Source organism: Hypanus sabinus, chromosome X1 (assembly GCF_030144855.1).
Source record: "Hypanus sabinus isolate sHypSab1 chromosome X1, sHypSab1.hap1, whole genome shotgun sequence".
NCBI lineage: Eukaryota > Metazoa > Chordata > Chondrichthyes > Myliobatiformes > Dasyatidae > Hypanus > Hypanus sabinus.
In genome coordinates this window covers 64,514,802-64,529,683 of record NC_082738.1, presented here as the reverse complement: position 1 = coordinate 64,529,683, position 14,882 = coordinate 64,514,802, and the positions used below count along the sequence as shown (strand labels likewise).

Here is a 14,882-nt window from a genome sequence, read left to right as displayed (position 1 = left end):
GTAAAGGAACAGTAGTTATAATGGGTGACTTCAATCTACATATAGATTGGGTGAACCAAATTGGTAAGGGTGCTGAGGAAGAGGATTTGTTGGAATGTATGCGGGATGGTTTTCTGAACCAACATGTTGAGGAACCAACTAGAGAGCAGGCCATTCTAGATTGGGTATTGAGCAATGAGGAAGGGTTAATTAGCAATCTTGTCGTGCAAGGCCCCTTGGGTAAGAGTGACCATAATATGGTGGAATTCTTCATTAAGATGGAGAGTGACATAGTTAATTCAGAAACAAAGGTTCTGAACTTAAAGAAGGATAACTTTGAAGGTATGAGACGTGAATTAGCTAAGATAAACTGGCAAATGATACTTAAAGGGTTGACGGTGGATATGCATGGATGAACTACAACAATTGTTCATCCCAGTTTGGTAAAAGAATAAACCAGGCAAGGTAGTGCACCCGTGGCTGACAAGGGAAATTAGGGATAGTATCAAGTCCAAAGAAGAAACATACAAATTAGCCAACAATAGCGGCACACCTGAAGTCTGGGAGAAATTCAGAGTCCAGCAGAGGAGGACAAAGGGCTTAATTAGGAAAGGGAAAAAAGATTATGAGAGAAAGCTGGCAGGGAACATAAAAACTGACTGTAAAAGCTTTTATAGATATATGAAAAGAAAAAGATTGGTTAAGACTAATGTAGGTCCCTTACAGTCAGAAACAGGTGAATTGATCATAGGGAACAAAGACATGGCAGACCAATTGAATAACTACTTTGGTTCTGTCTTCACTAAGGAGGACATAAATAATCTTCCGGAAATAGTAAGGGACCGAGGGTCTAGTGAGATGGAGGAACTGAGGGAAATACATGTTAGTAGGGAAGTGGTGTTAGGTAAATTGAAGGGATTAAAGGCAGATAAATCCCCAGGGCCAGACGGTCTGCATCCCAGAGTGCTTAAGGAAGTAGCCCAAGAAATAGTGGATGCATTACCAATAATTTTTCAAAACTCTTTAGATCTGGATTAGTTCCTGAGGATTGGAGGGTGGCTAATGTAACCCCACTTTTTAAAAAAGGAGGGAGAGAGAAACCAGGGAATTATAGACCGGTTAGCCTGACATCGGTGGTGGGGAAAATGCTAGAGTCAGTTATCAAAGATGTGATAACAGTACATTTGGAAAGCGATGAAATCATTGGACAAAGTCAGCATAGATTTGTGAAAGGAAAATCATGTCTGACGAAACTTATAGAATTTTTTGAGGATGTAACTAGTAGAGTGGATAGGGGAGAACCAGTGGATATGGTATATTTGGATTTTCAAAAGGGTTTTGACAAGGTCCCACACAGGAGATTAGTGTGCAAACTTAAAGCACACGGTATTGGGGGTATGGTATTGATGTGGATAGAGAATTGGTTGGCAGACAGGAAGCAAAGAGTGGGAATAAACAGGACCTTTTTAGAATGGCAGGCAGTGACTAGTGGGGTACTGCAAGGCTCAGTGCTGGGACCCCAGTTGTTTACAATATATATTAATGATTTAGACAAGGGAATTAAATGCATCTTCTCCAAGTTTGCGGATGACACGAAGCTGGGTGGCAGTGTTAGCTGTGAGCAGGATGCTTAGAGGATGCAGGGTGACTTGGATAGGTTAGGTGAGTGGGCAAATTCATGGCAGATGCAATTTAATGTGGATAAATGTGAGGTTATCCACTTTGGTGGCAAGAACATGAAAACAGATTATTATCTGAATGGTGGCTGATTAGGAGAAGGGGAGATGCAACGAGACCTGGGTGTCATTGTACACCAGTCATTGAAGGTGGGCATGCAGGTACAGCAGGCGGTGAAAAAGGCAAATGGTATGTTGACATTCATAGCAAGAGGATTCGAGTGCAGGAGCAGGGAGGTTCTACTGCAGTTGTACAAGGCCTTGGTGAGACCGCACCTAGAATATTCTTTTCTTTCTAAATCTTTTTATTATTATTAATAATATGGACAGAATACAAATGATATATTAATAAAGAAATTACAAACATACAAATTCCATTACAGATGAAAAAAGACATAAACAATAGTTACAGTATAAATGAGTTTACCAAGACATAAACCATACAATATATGTATGAACATGGTAAGTCTAAATATTTCATAATATATGATATAAAAAAAACAGAAAAAAGAAAGAAAAAATATATGCAAAATTAGCTAATCTACTAATCTAATAACTAATAACTAATAAAGAAGAAAAAAGAAACAAAAAAAAGAAGAAAAAAAAGAAAAAAAAAGAAACATTGGAAAAAGAAACAAAAAAAAGGGGGCTGTTTATAATATCTCACAAAAATAAGTATTCATCAATGCCGTCACTTCCGGTCCTCTCAAAATCCATAAGCTAAAAGCTGGGAAATCAAATGAACTTGGAGCAGGGTCATATGACATCATACGAAAATGTTGAATGAATGGTCTCCATAACTTTTCAAATTTAATAGAAGTATCAAAAACACTACTTCTAATTTTTTCTAAATTTAAACATAACAGTTTGAGAGAACCAATTAAATACAGTGGGAGGGTTAATTTCCTTCCAATTCAACAATATAGATCTTCTAGCCATCACAGTTAGAAATGCAATCATTCGACGGGCAAAAGAAGATAAATGCTGTGAATCTAACATTGGTAAACCAAAAATTGAGAAATAATATCAAAAATATCTTCCCAATATTTTATCAAAAATGAACAAGACCAAAACATATGAGTTAAAGACGCGATTTCAGATTGACATCTATCACAGATAGGATTAATATAAGAGTAAAAATGAGCTAGTTTATCCTTGGACATATGTACGACCTTAAATTGTATTAATGAATGTTTGGCACATATCGATGATGTATTAACTAATTGAAGAATTCTATCCCAATTCTCACTAGAAATAATAAGGTTAAGCTCTCTTTCCCAATCCTTTTTGGTCTTATAAAGGGGCTCTGAACGTATCTTCATAATTATATTATAAAGTTTTGAAATAAGCCCTTTTTGAAAAGGGTCTAATTCAAATAAACTCTCCAAAATATCTGAAGGCACAAAATTCGGAAACGTAGAGAGTACAGAACTTAAAAAATGTCTAATCTGTAAATATCTAAAAAAATGAAATCTTGGCAAGTTATATCTGTTGGATAATTGCTCAAAAGACATGAAACAATTATCTAAAAATAAATCAGAAAATCTTAGTAATCCCTTAGTTTTCCAAGCTGAATAAGCTTGATCTATAATGGAAGGGTGGAAAAAACAATTAGATACAATAGGACTATTTAAAACGAATTGAGTCAACCCAAAAAATCTCCAAAATTGAAACCATATACGTAAAGTATGTTTAACTATCGGGTTGTCAATTCGTTTCAGCAATTTAGAAAGAGCAAAAGGGAGAGAAGTCCCTAAAATAGAACCCACAGCATTAGCTGATACAGATTTAATTTCTAAACTCACCCAATGAGGGCCGAAAGATCCACCCCAATCTTTCAACCAACATAACAAGTATCTAATATTAACTGCCCAATAATAAAATCTGAAATTAGGTAATGCTAACCCGCCTTCTTTCGTCTTCTGTAAATATATTTTACCTAACCTCGGATTTTTATTCTGCCATATACATGAGGAAATTTTTGAATCAACATTAGTAAAAAATGATTTCGGAATAAAAATTGGTATCGCTTGAAAAATATATAAAAACTTAGGTAAAATAACCATCTTAATAGCATTAATCCTACCTATTAGAGATAAAGATAATGGTGACCACTTAGTAAACAAACCTTTAATCTGATCAATTAAGGGTAAAAAATTAAATCTAAATAAATCTTTATTTTTTTTTGTGATTTTGATCCCTAAATAAATAAATAAAAGAATCATTAACTAATTTAAAAAGTAAATTTCCATAAATTGGGACCTGTCTATTCAAAGGAAACAATTCACTTTTATTAAGATTTAACTTATACCCAGAAAACTCACTAAATTGAGCCAATAATGATAAAACTGCTGGGATAGATTTCTCAGGGTTAGAAATGACTAGTAATAAATCATCTGCATACAAAGATAACTTATGAATGTCTGTCCCACGATTAATACCCAAAATATCCTGTGATTGTCTGATGGCAATTGCCAAAGGTTCTAAGGCAATGTTAAATAGTAATGGACTAAGAGCACATCCTTGTCTAGTGCCCCGAAATAGGCGAGAAAAGGGAGATCTTTGATTACTGGTAAACACTGAGGCTACTGGAGTATGATAAATCAATTTAATCCACGATATGAATATCGGACTAAAATTAAACTTCTCCAACACATTAAATAAGTAAGGCCATTCAACTCTATCAAATGCTTTCTCCACATCTAATGAAATCACGCATTCTGAAATGTCATGTGAGGGAGTATAAACAATATTCAATAATCTCCTAATGTTAAAAAAAGAACAGCGATTTTTAATAAAACCGGTTTGATCTTCTGAAATAATTTTGGGCAATACCTTCTCCAATCTGGATGCCAGTAACTTGGAAAAAATCTTGGAGTCTACATTCAATAAAGATATTGGTCTATAGGATGCACAGTTAGTAGGGTCTTTATCTTTCTTCAATATTAGAGAAATGGAAGCTCTATAAAAAGATTGTGGCAAATTCCCCAATCTAATTGCTTCCTCAAAAACCTTACATAACCAAGGGGAAAGAGTAGCGGAAATTTTTTTTAAAAATTCAACTGTATAACCATCTGGACCCGGTGCTTTCCCAGAATTCATTGAGGAAATAGCCCCTTTAATTTCTACATCCGTAATAGGAGTATCCAATATTGAAAGATCATCAGATGATAATCTTGGGAAATTTAATTTCCCAAGAAAATCACACAAGGTATTACGATCCTGAGGAAATTCAGATTGATACATGGAGGTATAGAAGTCTTGAAATGCCTTATTTATCTCATCATGATTAACTGTCAAATTCCTATTCTACTGACAAATCTTAGTGATTTGACGTTTAACCAAAGCATTCTTCAATTGACTAGCTAACAGTTTACCAGATTTATCTCTATGTATATAAAAATCAGATCTAGTTTTCATTAATTGATTTTTAATCGAGGATGTAAGTAATAAACTATGTTCCATTTGAAGTTCAACCCTTTGTTTGTAAAGCTCCTTACTAGGAGCAATCGAATATCAATCTCTTTAATTTTATCAACCAATAAAAGAGTTTCCGTCTTAGTACATTTTCTCAAACCGACGGAGTAAGAAATAATCTGTCCACATATATACGCTTTAAAAGTGTCCCAAAGTGTTCCGCAGGAGATATCATCTGTAGAATTAGTTGAAAAGAAGAAGTCGATCTGCTCCTTCATAAATTTTATAAAGTCCGAGTCTTGCAATAAGGTAGAGTCAAATCGCCATTGTCTGGCATTAGAAGCTGTATGCGTAAATTTCATAGAAAGTAATAATGGAGCATGATCAGAGATAGGTATAATATCATAGTTACAACCGATTACCAATGGAATAAAACAAGAGTCTACAAAAAATAATCAATTCTTGAATAAGAGTGATGAACATGTGAGAAAAAAGAAAACTCTTTGTCGTTAGGATGCCGAAATCTCCAAACATCAAAAACTCCATTGTCAGTCAAAAAAGAGTTAATACAAGTGGCCGACTTATTAGGTAAAGTCTGAATAGATAAAGATTTATCCATCAAAGGATTTAAACAACAATTAAAGTCACCACCCATTATTAACTTATATTCATTTAGATTGGGTAAAGAAGTAAATAAGGACTTAAAAAAGTCAGGACAATCCACATTTGGAGCATAAACATTAACCAAAGCAACCTTTTTATTACAAAGTAAACCCATAATTAACAAAAATCTACCATTCGGATCCGAAAAAATATCATGTTGAACAAATGGAATAGAGGAGTCAATAAAAATTGAAACTCCTTTTACTTTAGCATTCGAATTTGAGTGATACTGTTGACCCCGCCAAAATCTAAAAAAACGAAATTTGTCCTCCTTCCTCACATGAGTTTCTTGTACAAAAATGATATGAGCATTAAGTCTTTGGAATACTTTGAAAATCTTCTTTCGTTTAATTGGATGATTTAAACCATTAGTATTCCAAGACACAAAATTAATGGTCTGAGCCATAATTCTAAAATCAACCCTTTGGTATAGAAAGGGCTAACCAACTTGTAAACTCATGCACCCGGAAGAGGAACAAAAGTAAAGAGAGGACCCAGAAGTTACGACAACGCAGACATATTTGAAGTTCAAAAACAGCCCAAATGAAAAAACTAACACAAACTGATGCAAAAAAAATAGAATTAGGAAACAGACCATACCCCCACCCCCCAAGAAAAAGAGAAAAAGCCAAAATATGACTTAAAAAAGGAAAGAATGAGACTAATTCTACCCCTATGTCAGCGGAAGAACACTCCGTATATAAAGGATATATAAAAAAAACACCCCAGCTTTAAAAATTAAAATCGCTATAATAAAAACCATATTTCTAAGTATAGTTAGTTGTAAAAAATAAGAATATAGTCACTAAAAAAAAAACTTATAAATCGGGCTCTAGCCCAGACAAAACAAAAAATATTTAAGCTATGATTAGCGATGCATTGTAGGAAGAAGACGAAAGAAAGAAAAAAAAACGCCATCTTAAGCAAAACCAAAAATCTTTTTCAAAAAACCACCATCTTAATCAAAAAAAAATTCACCTTCAAAGGGTTAAAAATATACCTTCGAAGGAACAAAGTTAATAGACAAGAATGTAGTATAATGGTTAAAGTGCGTAAGACAAAGCAATTGATATGACGAAAACACACTTTAACTTAAGTATAAAGTATAGGATAAACCTACACCAATAACCAGAGGTTAATTCTGGTTTGAGAAATCGAAAACCATCTTACATGATCAGAATCGTTCATTTATTAGAGAGTAGTGTCTATAGCAGTAGGGAAGTTCTTCTCCAGATAATTTCTCGCTTCTGAAGTTGAAAGGAAAACCTGGCGTGGAGCATTCGACGGAGAAATTCGAAGCTCACACCTAGAATATTGTGTGCAGTTTTGGTCCCCTAATCTGAGGAAAGACATTCTTGCCATAGAGGGAGTCGTGGGATGGCAGGACTTTCATATGAAGAAAGACTGGATCGACTAGGCTTATACTCGCTGGAATTTAGAAGATTGAGGTGGGATCTTATTGAAACATATAAAATTCTAAAGGGATTGGACAGGCTAGATGCAGGAAGATTGTTCCCGATGTTGGGGAAGTCCAGAATGAGGGGTCACAGTTTAAGGGTAAAGGGGAAGCCTTTTAGGACTGAGGTGAGGAAAATCTTCTTCACACAGAGAGTGGTGAATCTGTGGAATTCTCTGCCACAGGAAACAGTTGAGGCCAGTTCATTGGCTATATTTAAGAGGAAGTTAGATATGGCCCTTGTGGCTAAAGGGATCAGGGGGTATGGAGAGAAAGCAGGTACAGGGTTCTGAGTTGGATGATCAGCCATGATCATACTGAATGGCGGTGCAGGCTCGAAGGGTTGTGGCCAGCAGCAACACAAGCACATAACATCACATGGTCACAGGAAAATCATAAATTAACCATAAACTATAAAACATTTTTACAAGAAAGAACACAATTAGAACAAAACACATCCATTTCACTGAAGGTGGACATAATGCTGCTGAACTCTAGGGATTAGGATATTCTTGGTTGGTTCAAAAGCTGATTGATTGAAGGGAAGTAGCTGTTCTCAAACCCGGTAGAATGATCATGAACACAATATCCTGACTCCGCAATATATCACAGTTACTTCAATGCCTCGGTGGCAATGTCCAGGAAACGCTACAAAAACAACAGTATGGAAGCACTTTACCACAAGTTTGGCAGCAGGTTAAGATGGCAACTCCTTCCCAAAGGAAATTAGGGAGATGGATGGACAGCCCAGTTTATGAGTTAAGGAGAGTGAAATAATTGCTACTCTCAATCCGTTGCAACATAACAACATAAGCATAAAAAACAAAATAAATACAAATACAAAAGCAATCTGATAGAACACAACATATAAGTAATTGTTATAATGAGAAAGAGGTAGATTTGCACATAGTGCTGAGTAACTGTAGAAGGAAGTATAATGAGAGATCAGATATCACTGAGACCTCACAAATTGTTGACCATTTACCATTGGTGGCTCCAAGTACTTAAAAACAAACACCAAATAATGTAGTTCCAAAGAAATTATTCAACGCATTATAACTACACTGGCTCGAGTTAAGCCGTAAGCTTCATTCTCTCCCCATCAGCCAATAAAATTTCCCTATTCAATTATTTACCCTATTCCCTTCTGAAAGGAGCCACCAAAACCTGCTTTCTCCACCCTTCCTGTTGGCACATTTCAGATTACTACAGTTGGTTGAAAAAAAATTTAAAAACCTTCCCCAAATCTCCCCACTGGTCTCAATGCCAATGATTTCAAAACAGTTTTCTCTGGTGACTAATTCGCTCATCAGAGGGATAAAGTTTCCCAACACAGAGAGACACTTACCATCATCCCTCACATGAAAGATCAATTTTGTGTCATCTGGAAGAAATAGAAAGCAATAGATCAGCAAAATTGCCCACATTGATGAAGAATAATAACATCAGGTCTCAAACATAAGTGCTTTGATTTTTCTTTGAAACTATTAAACATTGAACATAGAACACTGCAGCACAGTACAGTTCCTTTGGCCTACAATGTTGTGCTGACCTTTAAGCTACTTTAAATTCTACCTAACCCTTCCCTCCTACATAGCCCTCCATTTTTCTATCATACATGTTCTTAAATGTCGCTAATGTATCAGCCCCCATCACCACCCACATGTATAATATCTGAACAATTCTCTCTGAATCTTTTCTTCCTTTTGTTTGTTTTTCTTCTCTGTCCGGCTCTCTGAATTTCTGCTTCTCTGACACAAGTCAAAATGGCTTCCATAGTTTTCCAGGACCCCAATTAGAGACATAGAGCTGTACAACATGGAAACATTGGCCTTACTTATCTATGCTGACCAAATTGCGTGTGGTTACTGTGCCATCGATCGGGGTTTGATTCCTGCCTCTGTACTTGCTCCCCGTGACTGTGCGGGTTTCTTCCAGTTGATCCACTTTCCTCCACTTTCCACAGACGTTCAGCTTAAGGTTAGTAAGTTGTGGGCATATTATGTAGGTACTGGAAATGTGGTGATACTTGCTGACTGTGCATGCCACAATTCTCATTCATTTGATTTGACAGAAATGACACATTTCACTGTATGTTTCAATGTATATTTGACAAATAAAGCTAATATTTCTCTTTCTTTCTTTCTTCCCTATGTTTTTCCCAGATCCTTCTAAATTTTTCCAGTGTAGTTGTACTTGCCTCTACCGCTTGTTCCATATAGCTATCATCCTCTATATGAAAAACTTGCCCTTTGGATCCCTTTTAATTCATTCCTCTTTCAACTTAAATGATGCACTCTAGGTTTAGATGTCCCCTACCCTGGGAAAAAGAGTCTGACTGTCTGTTCCCTTCATGAATTTATAAACCTCTGTAAGTTCACCTCTTAACTTCTGATGCCTTGGGGAAAAAAATGTCTTCACTTATCCAGCTTGTCATTACAGCTCAAACCCTCCAGTCCTGGTAGCATCCTCAAGAATCTTTTCTGCATCCTCTCCAGCTTAATCACATCCTTCCTCTAGCCAGGTGACCAGAACTGCAGTTGATATTCCAAGTGTGGTCTCACAAACATTTTGTACAGCTGCAACAAGACATCCCAACTCTTGTATTGAATGCCCTGACCAATGAAGTGAGGCTTGCTAAATACCTTCCTCACCAACTAATCTACATGTGTCTTCACTTTTGGAAATATATATGGAGGTCTTTCAGTTCTACTACATTCTCCAGAACCCTCGCATTTACTGTGTAAATCCTGCCCTGTTTCAACTTAAAGACAAACTTAAAGTTTTGACTCCAAGTCAAAACATTCCTACTCAATGTGAACAGATTCATTGATTGCAAGTATTGTATCAAATGTAAGACAGCTGACTCAACTGCTTACAATTTATATTGCTTTTATACAATGCATCCAACTGTGAAACACATGGCAAATCCTGGGCAAATCCTGAATGGTGCTCCCTAGGACATGAAGTATCTGGGCAGATTGCCCAAACAATTCTGAGGAAGAAGATAAAAAATAACACAACAAAAGTTTTGCTGCACTTTGTACGCTTCCTCAGAGAATCACATCAAAAGAGAAATACTTCAGTGCAGTTTCAACCTCAAAATTCAAAGTATGTATACACTTAGTGGCCACTTTATTAGGTACACTTGTACACCTGCTCAAAAATCAGCTAATCATGTGACTGCAACAATGCATTAAAACATTGGTCAAGAGGTTCAGTTGCTGTTCAAACCAAAGCAGAATGGGGAAGAAATGTGATCTAAGTGACTTCGACCCTGGAATGATTGTTGGTGCGATACAGGCAGTATCTCAGAACTACTGATCCCACAACAATCTCCAGAGTTTACAGAGACTGGTGCAAAAAACAAAAAAAAGTCCACTGAGCAGCAGTTCTGTGGGTGAAAACGCCTTGTTAATGAGAGAGGTCAGAGGAGAATCCCAGATTGGTTCAAGCTGACAGGAAGGCAACAAAAACTCAAGTAATCATGTTACAACAGTGGTGTGCGGAAGAGCATCTCTGAACGCACAATACGGTGAACCTTGAAGATGATGCGCTACAGCAGCAGAAGACGACAAACATACACTCAGTAGCCACTTCATTAGGTACAGGATGTAGGAAAATAAAGCAAGACAATAGAATATATGGACAACAACAAAAGTGCAAATGAAGACAAACAGTACAAATAATAAAAAATAGTAAATAAATAATACTGAGGACATGAGTGGTCAAGTTCTTGAAAGGAAGTCTGCAGATTGTGGAATCAGTTCAGAGTTGAGGTGGCTGAAGTTGTCCATGCCGGATCATGAGCCTGATGGTAATAACTGTTCCTGATGGTGTGGGACCTAAGGTTCCTGTATCTCCTTGCTAATGGTAACAATAAGAAGAGAGTATGGCCTGGATGATGGTGGTCCTTGATGATGGATGCTGCTTTTTTGTGGTAGTGCCCTTTACAAATGTTATCAAGGATTGTGAAGACTTTGCTGTAATGGACTAGGCCAGGGGTCGGCAACGTTTACCACTGAAAGAGCCAATATGGACCCATTTCCCACAGAAAAGAAAACACTGGGAGCCACAAAACCCGTTTGACATTTAAAATGAAATAACACTGCATACAACGGTTTTTTTTGCCTTTATGCTATGTATGAACAAACTATAATGTGTTGCATTTATGAAATTGATGAACTCCTGCAGAGAAAATGAAATTACATTTCTGCATGCAACAAAAACATTTTGAACTCCGAAAAAAAGACATTGGGTTGAAGGTTACTCCATAGTTAGCCTACCTTGGATCAAAGAATTAAAAGAAAGCGCGCACTGGCGGGTGTCAGGCATTGGCAGTGGTGATGTATATTAATAGCGATAAAAAAACACGTTGTAGCGGTGTGCTACACGCAGCACTAAAATAACGACACTGCAGTCAAATATAACTTTATTCGAACTAAACAGCCTTGCTTTAAAGCCTCCCTCAACCCGTCCCCGTGGGCGCGGATGCTTCAAAAGACACGTACTCACAAACCCCCGTAGGCTATCTCCCTTAGCCGGAACGGTGGCTAATTGTGAGCCAGTTCGGATGTTCCAGGAAATGGGGTCTCCACAACGTTTTATTTAGATTGTACAAGATCACCATAATCTTCAAATTTCGAATTATATTTCAAAAACTAACAAACCACGGGGAGCCGCAGCACAGAGATGAAAGAGTCGCATGCGGCTCCGGAGCCGCGGGTGGCCTGGACTAGGCTGTATGCACTATTCTTTGTTGACTCCTCCATTATATGTGACTATTGTTAACATTGGTTGGACATCCTACAGAACATCTGACGGTCTCTAAAACATTTAACTAGATGACAATCTTCTAAATGGAAAGCAATCTTAATTATTTTTAACTAGATACTTGATGCATGATAGACAGTCAACTTCACTCCTTACATTCTTTTCTTTAGGTAATTAAAATACCAGAAAAATTGAATACATGTAATTTCCTTAAATATTCATATGAATTTTCTGCTGAATTTGTTCCCAGCAGATTAAAGTGTTTAAAGGGACTCCAGTACCAAGGACAGGCTGGGATGGACATTGCTAGGTATTACTGGCTACTTTATTTAGAACCTCAGGTTTTAGTTGAATAAATTACATTAAGTCGAAGACTTAGAGAAATTTTTATACATTGGTCTTTCCATTCAAAGGAGCCCACATTGCTCATTCCTTTTTTATATATCAAAATAAATATACTCATAATAAAAATTACTTACAAGAATAAATTATGCAATGTCTTTTCATCCTTACAATCATTATCAATGCTTTAAGTATCCCTGGGGTGGTATACCACTACAATAGTGGAGGGGCTTCCTCAGCCACCCCAGCCCTTCCCTCTCTAGTAGTGAAGAAGCCTACACTGTGGTTCTTCCCCACTGAGCCTTTGTGGCAGCTGCACCAAGTTTTGGTGCACTCCTCAGCACGTACTCCTGCAGCCTGGAATGTGCCAGTCGGCAGCATTCCTCCATGGACATCTCGATGTGCTTGCAGACCAGTTTTGGGCCGACCAAAGGGCACCTTTCTTTGAGTTGATGAGCTGTCAGCAGCACTTGCTATCCATCTCTGGGTGTGTCTGTAGATCACAGCCTGTTGATTTTGCTCATGATGAACTGTGACACAGGTCCTTGCATCTTTTTTCACACCCTCTTCAGAAACTTACAGTCGCAAAAAGGTTAGCCATTTTCTCTTCCCCACTACAGTCACTCCGCAGGCAGCACACAGTGGGATTGATGCTCCGGGCATGCAGAAGGATCTGACTGGGAGGGTCATTCTTACCGCCAACCAGACAAGGACTTGGTGCCTGTTGGTGAGGCCTTCTGCCTGATGGTCTGGACAGTTTACCCCGTTGTGCCCATCAAAGCCTTCTCCAGCAGATTTCCCATTCACTCTGAACAGGGCCTGATGAAGAGCACAAGCATGGGGAAATCTACAGCAACACACACAAAATGCTGGAGGAGAAGGTCTCGGCCCAAAATGTCAACTGTTTACTCTTTCCCGTAGATGTTGCCTAGCCTGCTGAGTTTCTCCATCATTTTCTGTGTGTCCCTATGAAGAGAAATCCAGTTACTCCCTCATCCCAGCACTTTCCACAGATCTGCAAGTTCTGACCTTTTAATAATTATCCACATCTTTTTTGAAGCAAGCTGTTGACTGTGCATCCACTTCTGTATCAAGCAATCAATGCAATTTCTAACCTCTGGTCTGGACTGGTCTCTGGTTTGATCACCTCACCAACAAACATAAAGTTGTAGTTATTGATAGCAAACAGATATAGCTCAGTTTGTGGGCAGTTACATAGACTGCAATGTTCAGTGCCTAAACATTGAATCCATTTGCTCAGTATCTTTATGCACAATTAGTGCGCAAAATCTATTTTGTCTGTGTTGAAGTGCAGCAGTGATTAGTATTTGAACAACTTCTGACCATTGAAAAATTAGTCTGAAAACATTAGCGTGTTTGATGTTTGTCTGATATCTATTAAAAGCTTTAATTACTATAGTAAAATATTTACTGAAATTGACTGTCAAAAGTGTAACCTATGACCCATTCGTTCTTTTACCCATGGCTTCTCAACCTAAGCAGATTGTCTGAAGAAGGGTCTCAGCCAAAAGCATTGACTCTTTATTCATTTCCATAGATGCTGCCTGATCTGTTGGGTTCCTCCAGCATTTTGTGTGTGTTACTCTGGATTTCCACTCCAGCATCTGCAGAATTGCTTGTGTTTAAAGTGTATACCTCAACATGAGCAAATCATTGATGCCCCAGAAGAGAACCTTTAAATTGAGTTCTACTGCTAATTTGTTGTGTTTTTTTCTACAAGCTTTACTGCAATTGAGAAACATTGCAGTCACAGGTCTTCTGGGACATCAATGATTTGCTCATGTTGAGGTATACACTTTAAACACAAGCAATTCTGCAGATGCTGGAAATCCAGAGTAACACACACAAAATGCTGGAGGAACTCAGCAGGTCAGGCAGCATCTATGGAAATGAATAAAGAGTCAATGTTTTTGGCTGAGACACTTCTTCAGACAATCTGCTTAGGTTGAGAAGCCACTGGTAAAAGAACGAATGTCCTTTTCCTAATAAACAAGTCAGATTTGGCTGCTCAAGTTGAACTTCTGGGCTAGGTAGTAGAAATAAGAGACATGTAAGGACCTAATTGATCTGATTGTTCCAGATAGAATGTTCTCTGAGATTAAAAAAAGGGTCACAATCTTGCTCTTAAGGTAATCTTGGTATTGGTATATTATTGTCACATGTACCAAGTGAAGAACTTGTCTTGTATACTGCTATACAGATCAAATCATTACACAGTGCATTGAGGTAGAATAAAGTAAAAGAATAACAATGTAAAAGCTACTGAAAAAGTGCAGTGAAGGTAAATGAGAAAGTGCAAGATCATAATGAGGTACATTGCGAGGTCAAGAGTCCATCTAATCATGCAAGAATTCCAATTTTCAATTTCTTTTAAGAGTGGCATAGAAGCTGTCCTTGGGCTTGGTAGAGATATTAATCTCTCCCTCTCCCAATGTAAAGTGCCCTCCTGCTTTAAAACATCCACCATTGTTTCTGTACCTAAAAAGACCAGGGTGACATGCCTGAACGACTGGCGTCCCGTCACACTCACCTCAATAATAAAAAAATGCTTTGAG

General features: G+C 37.5%; 1 protein-coding gene across 1 annotated transcript in view; it reads right to left on the bottom strand.

Annotated features, from left to right (window-relative positions):
* Positions 1-14,882, bottom strand: part of LOC132384967 (plexin domain-containing protein 1-like) — a 585,821-nt gene that overhangs the window by 81,904 nt on the left and 489,035 nt on the right. Inside the window, exon 12 of the mRNA XM_059956658.1 lies at positions 8,540-8,575. Coding sequence (XP_059812641.1) covers positions 8,540-8,575 — 36 coding nt within the window. The remainder of the gene's footprint in view (positions 1-8,539; positions 8,576-14,882) is intronic.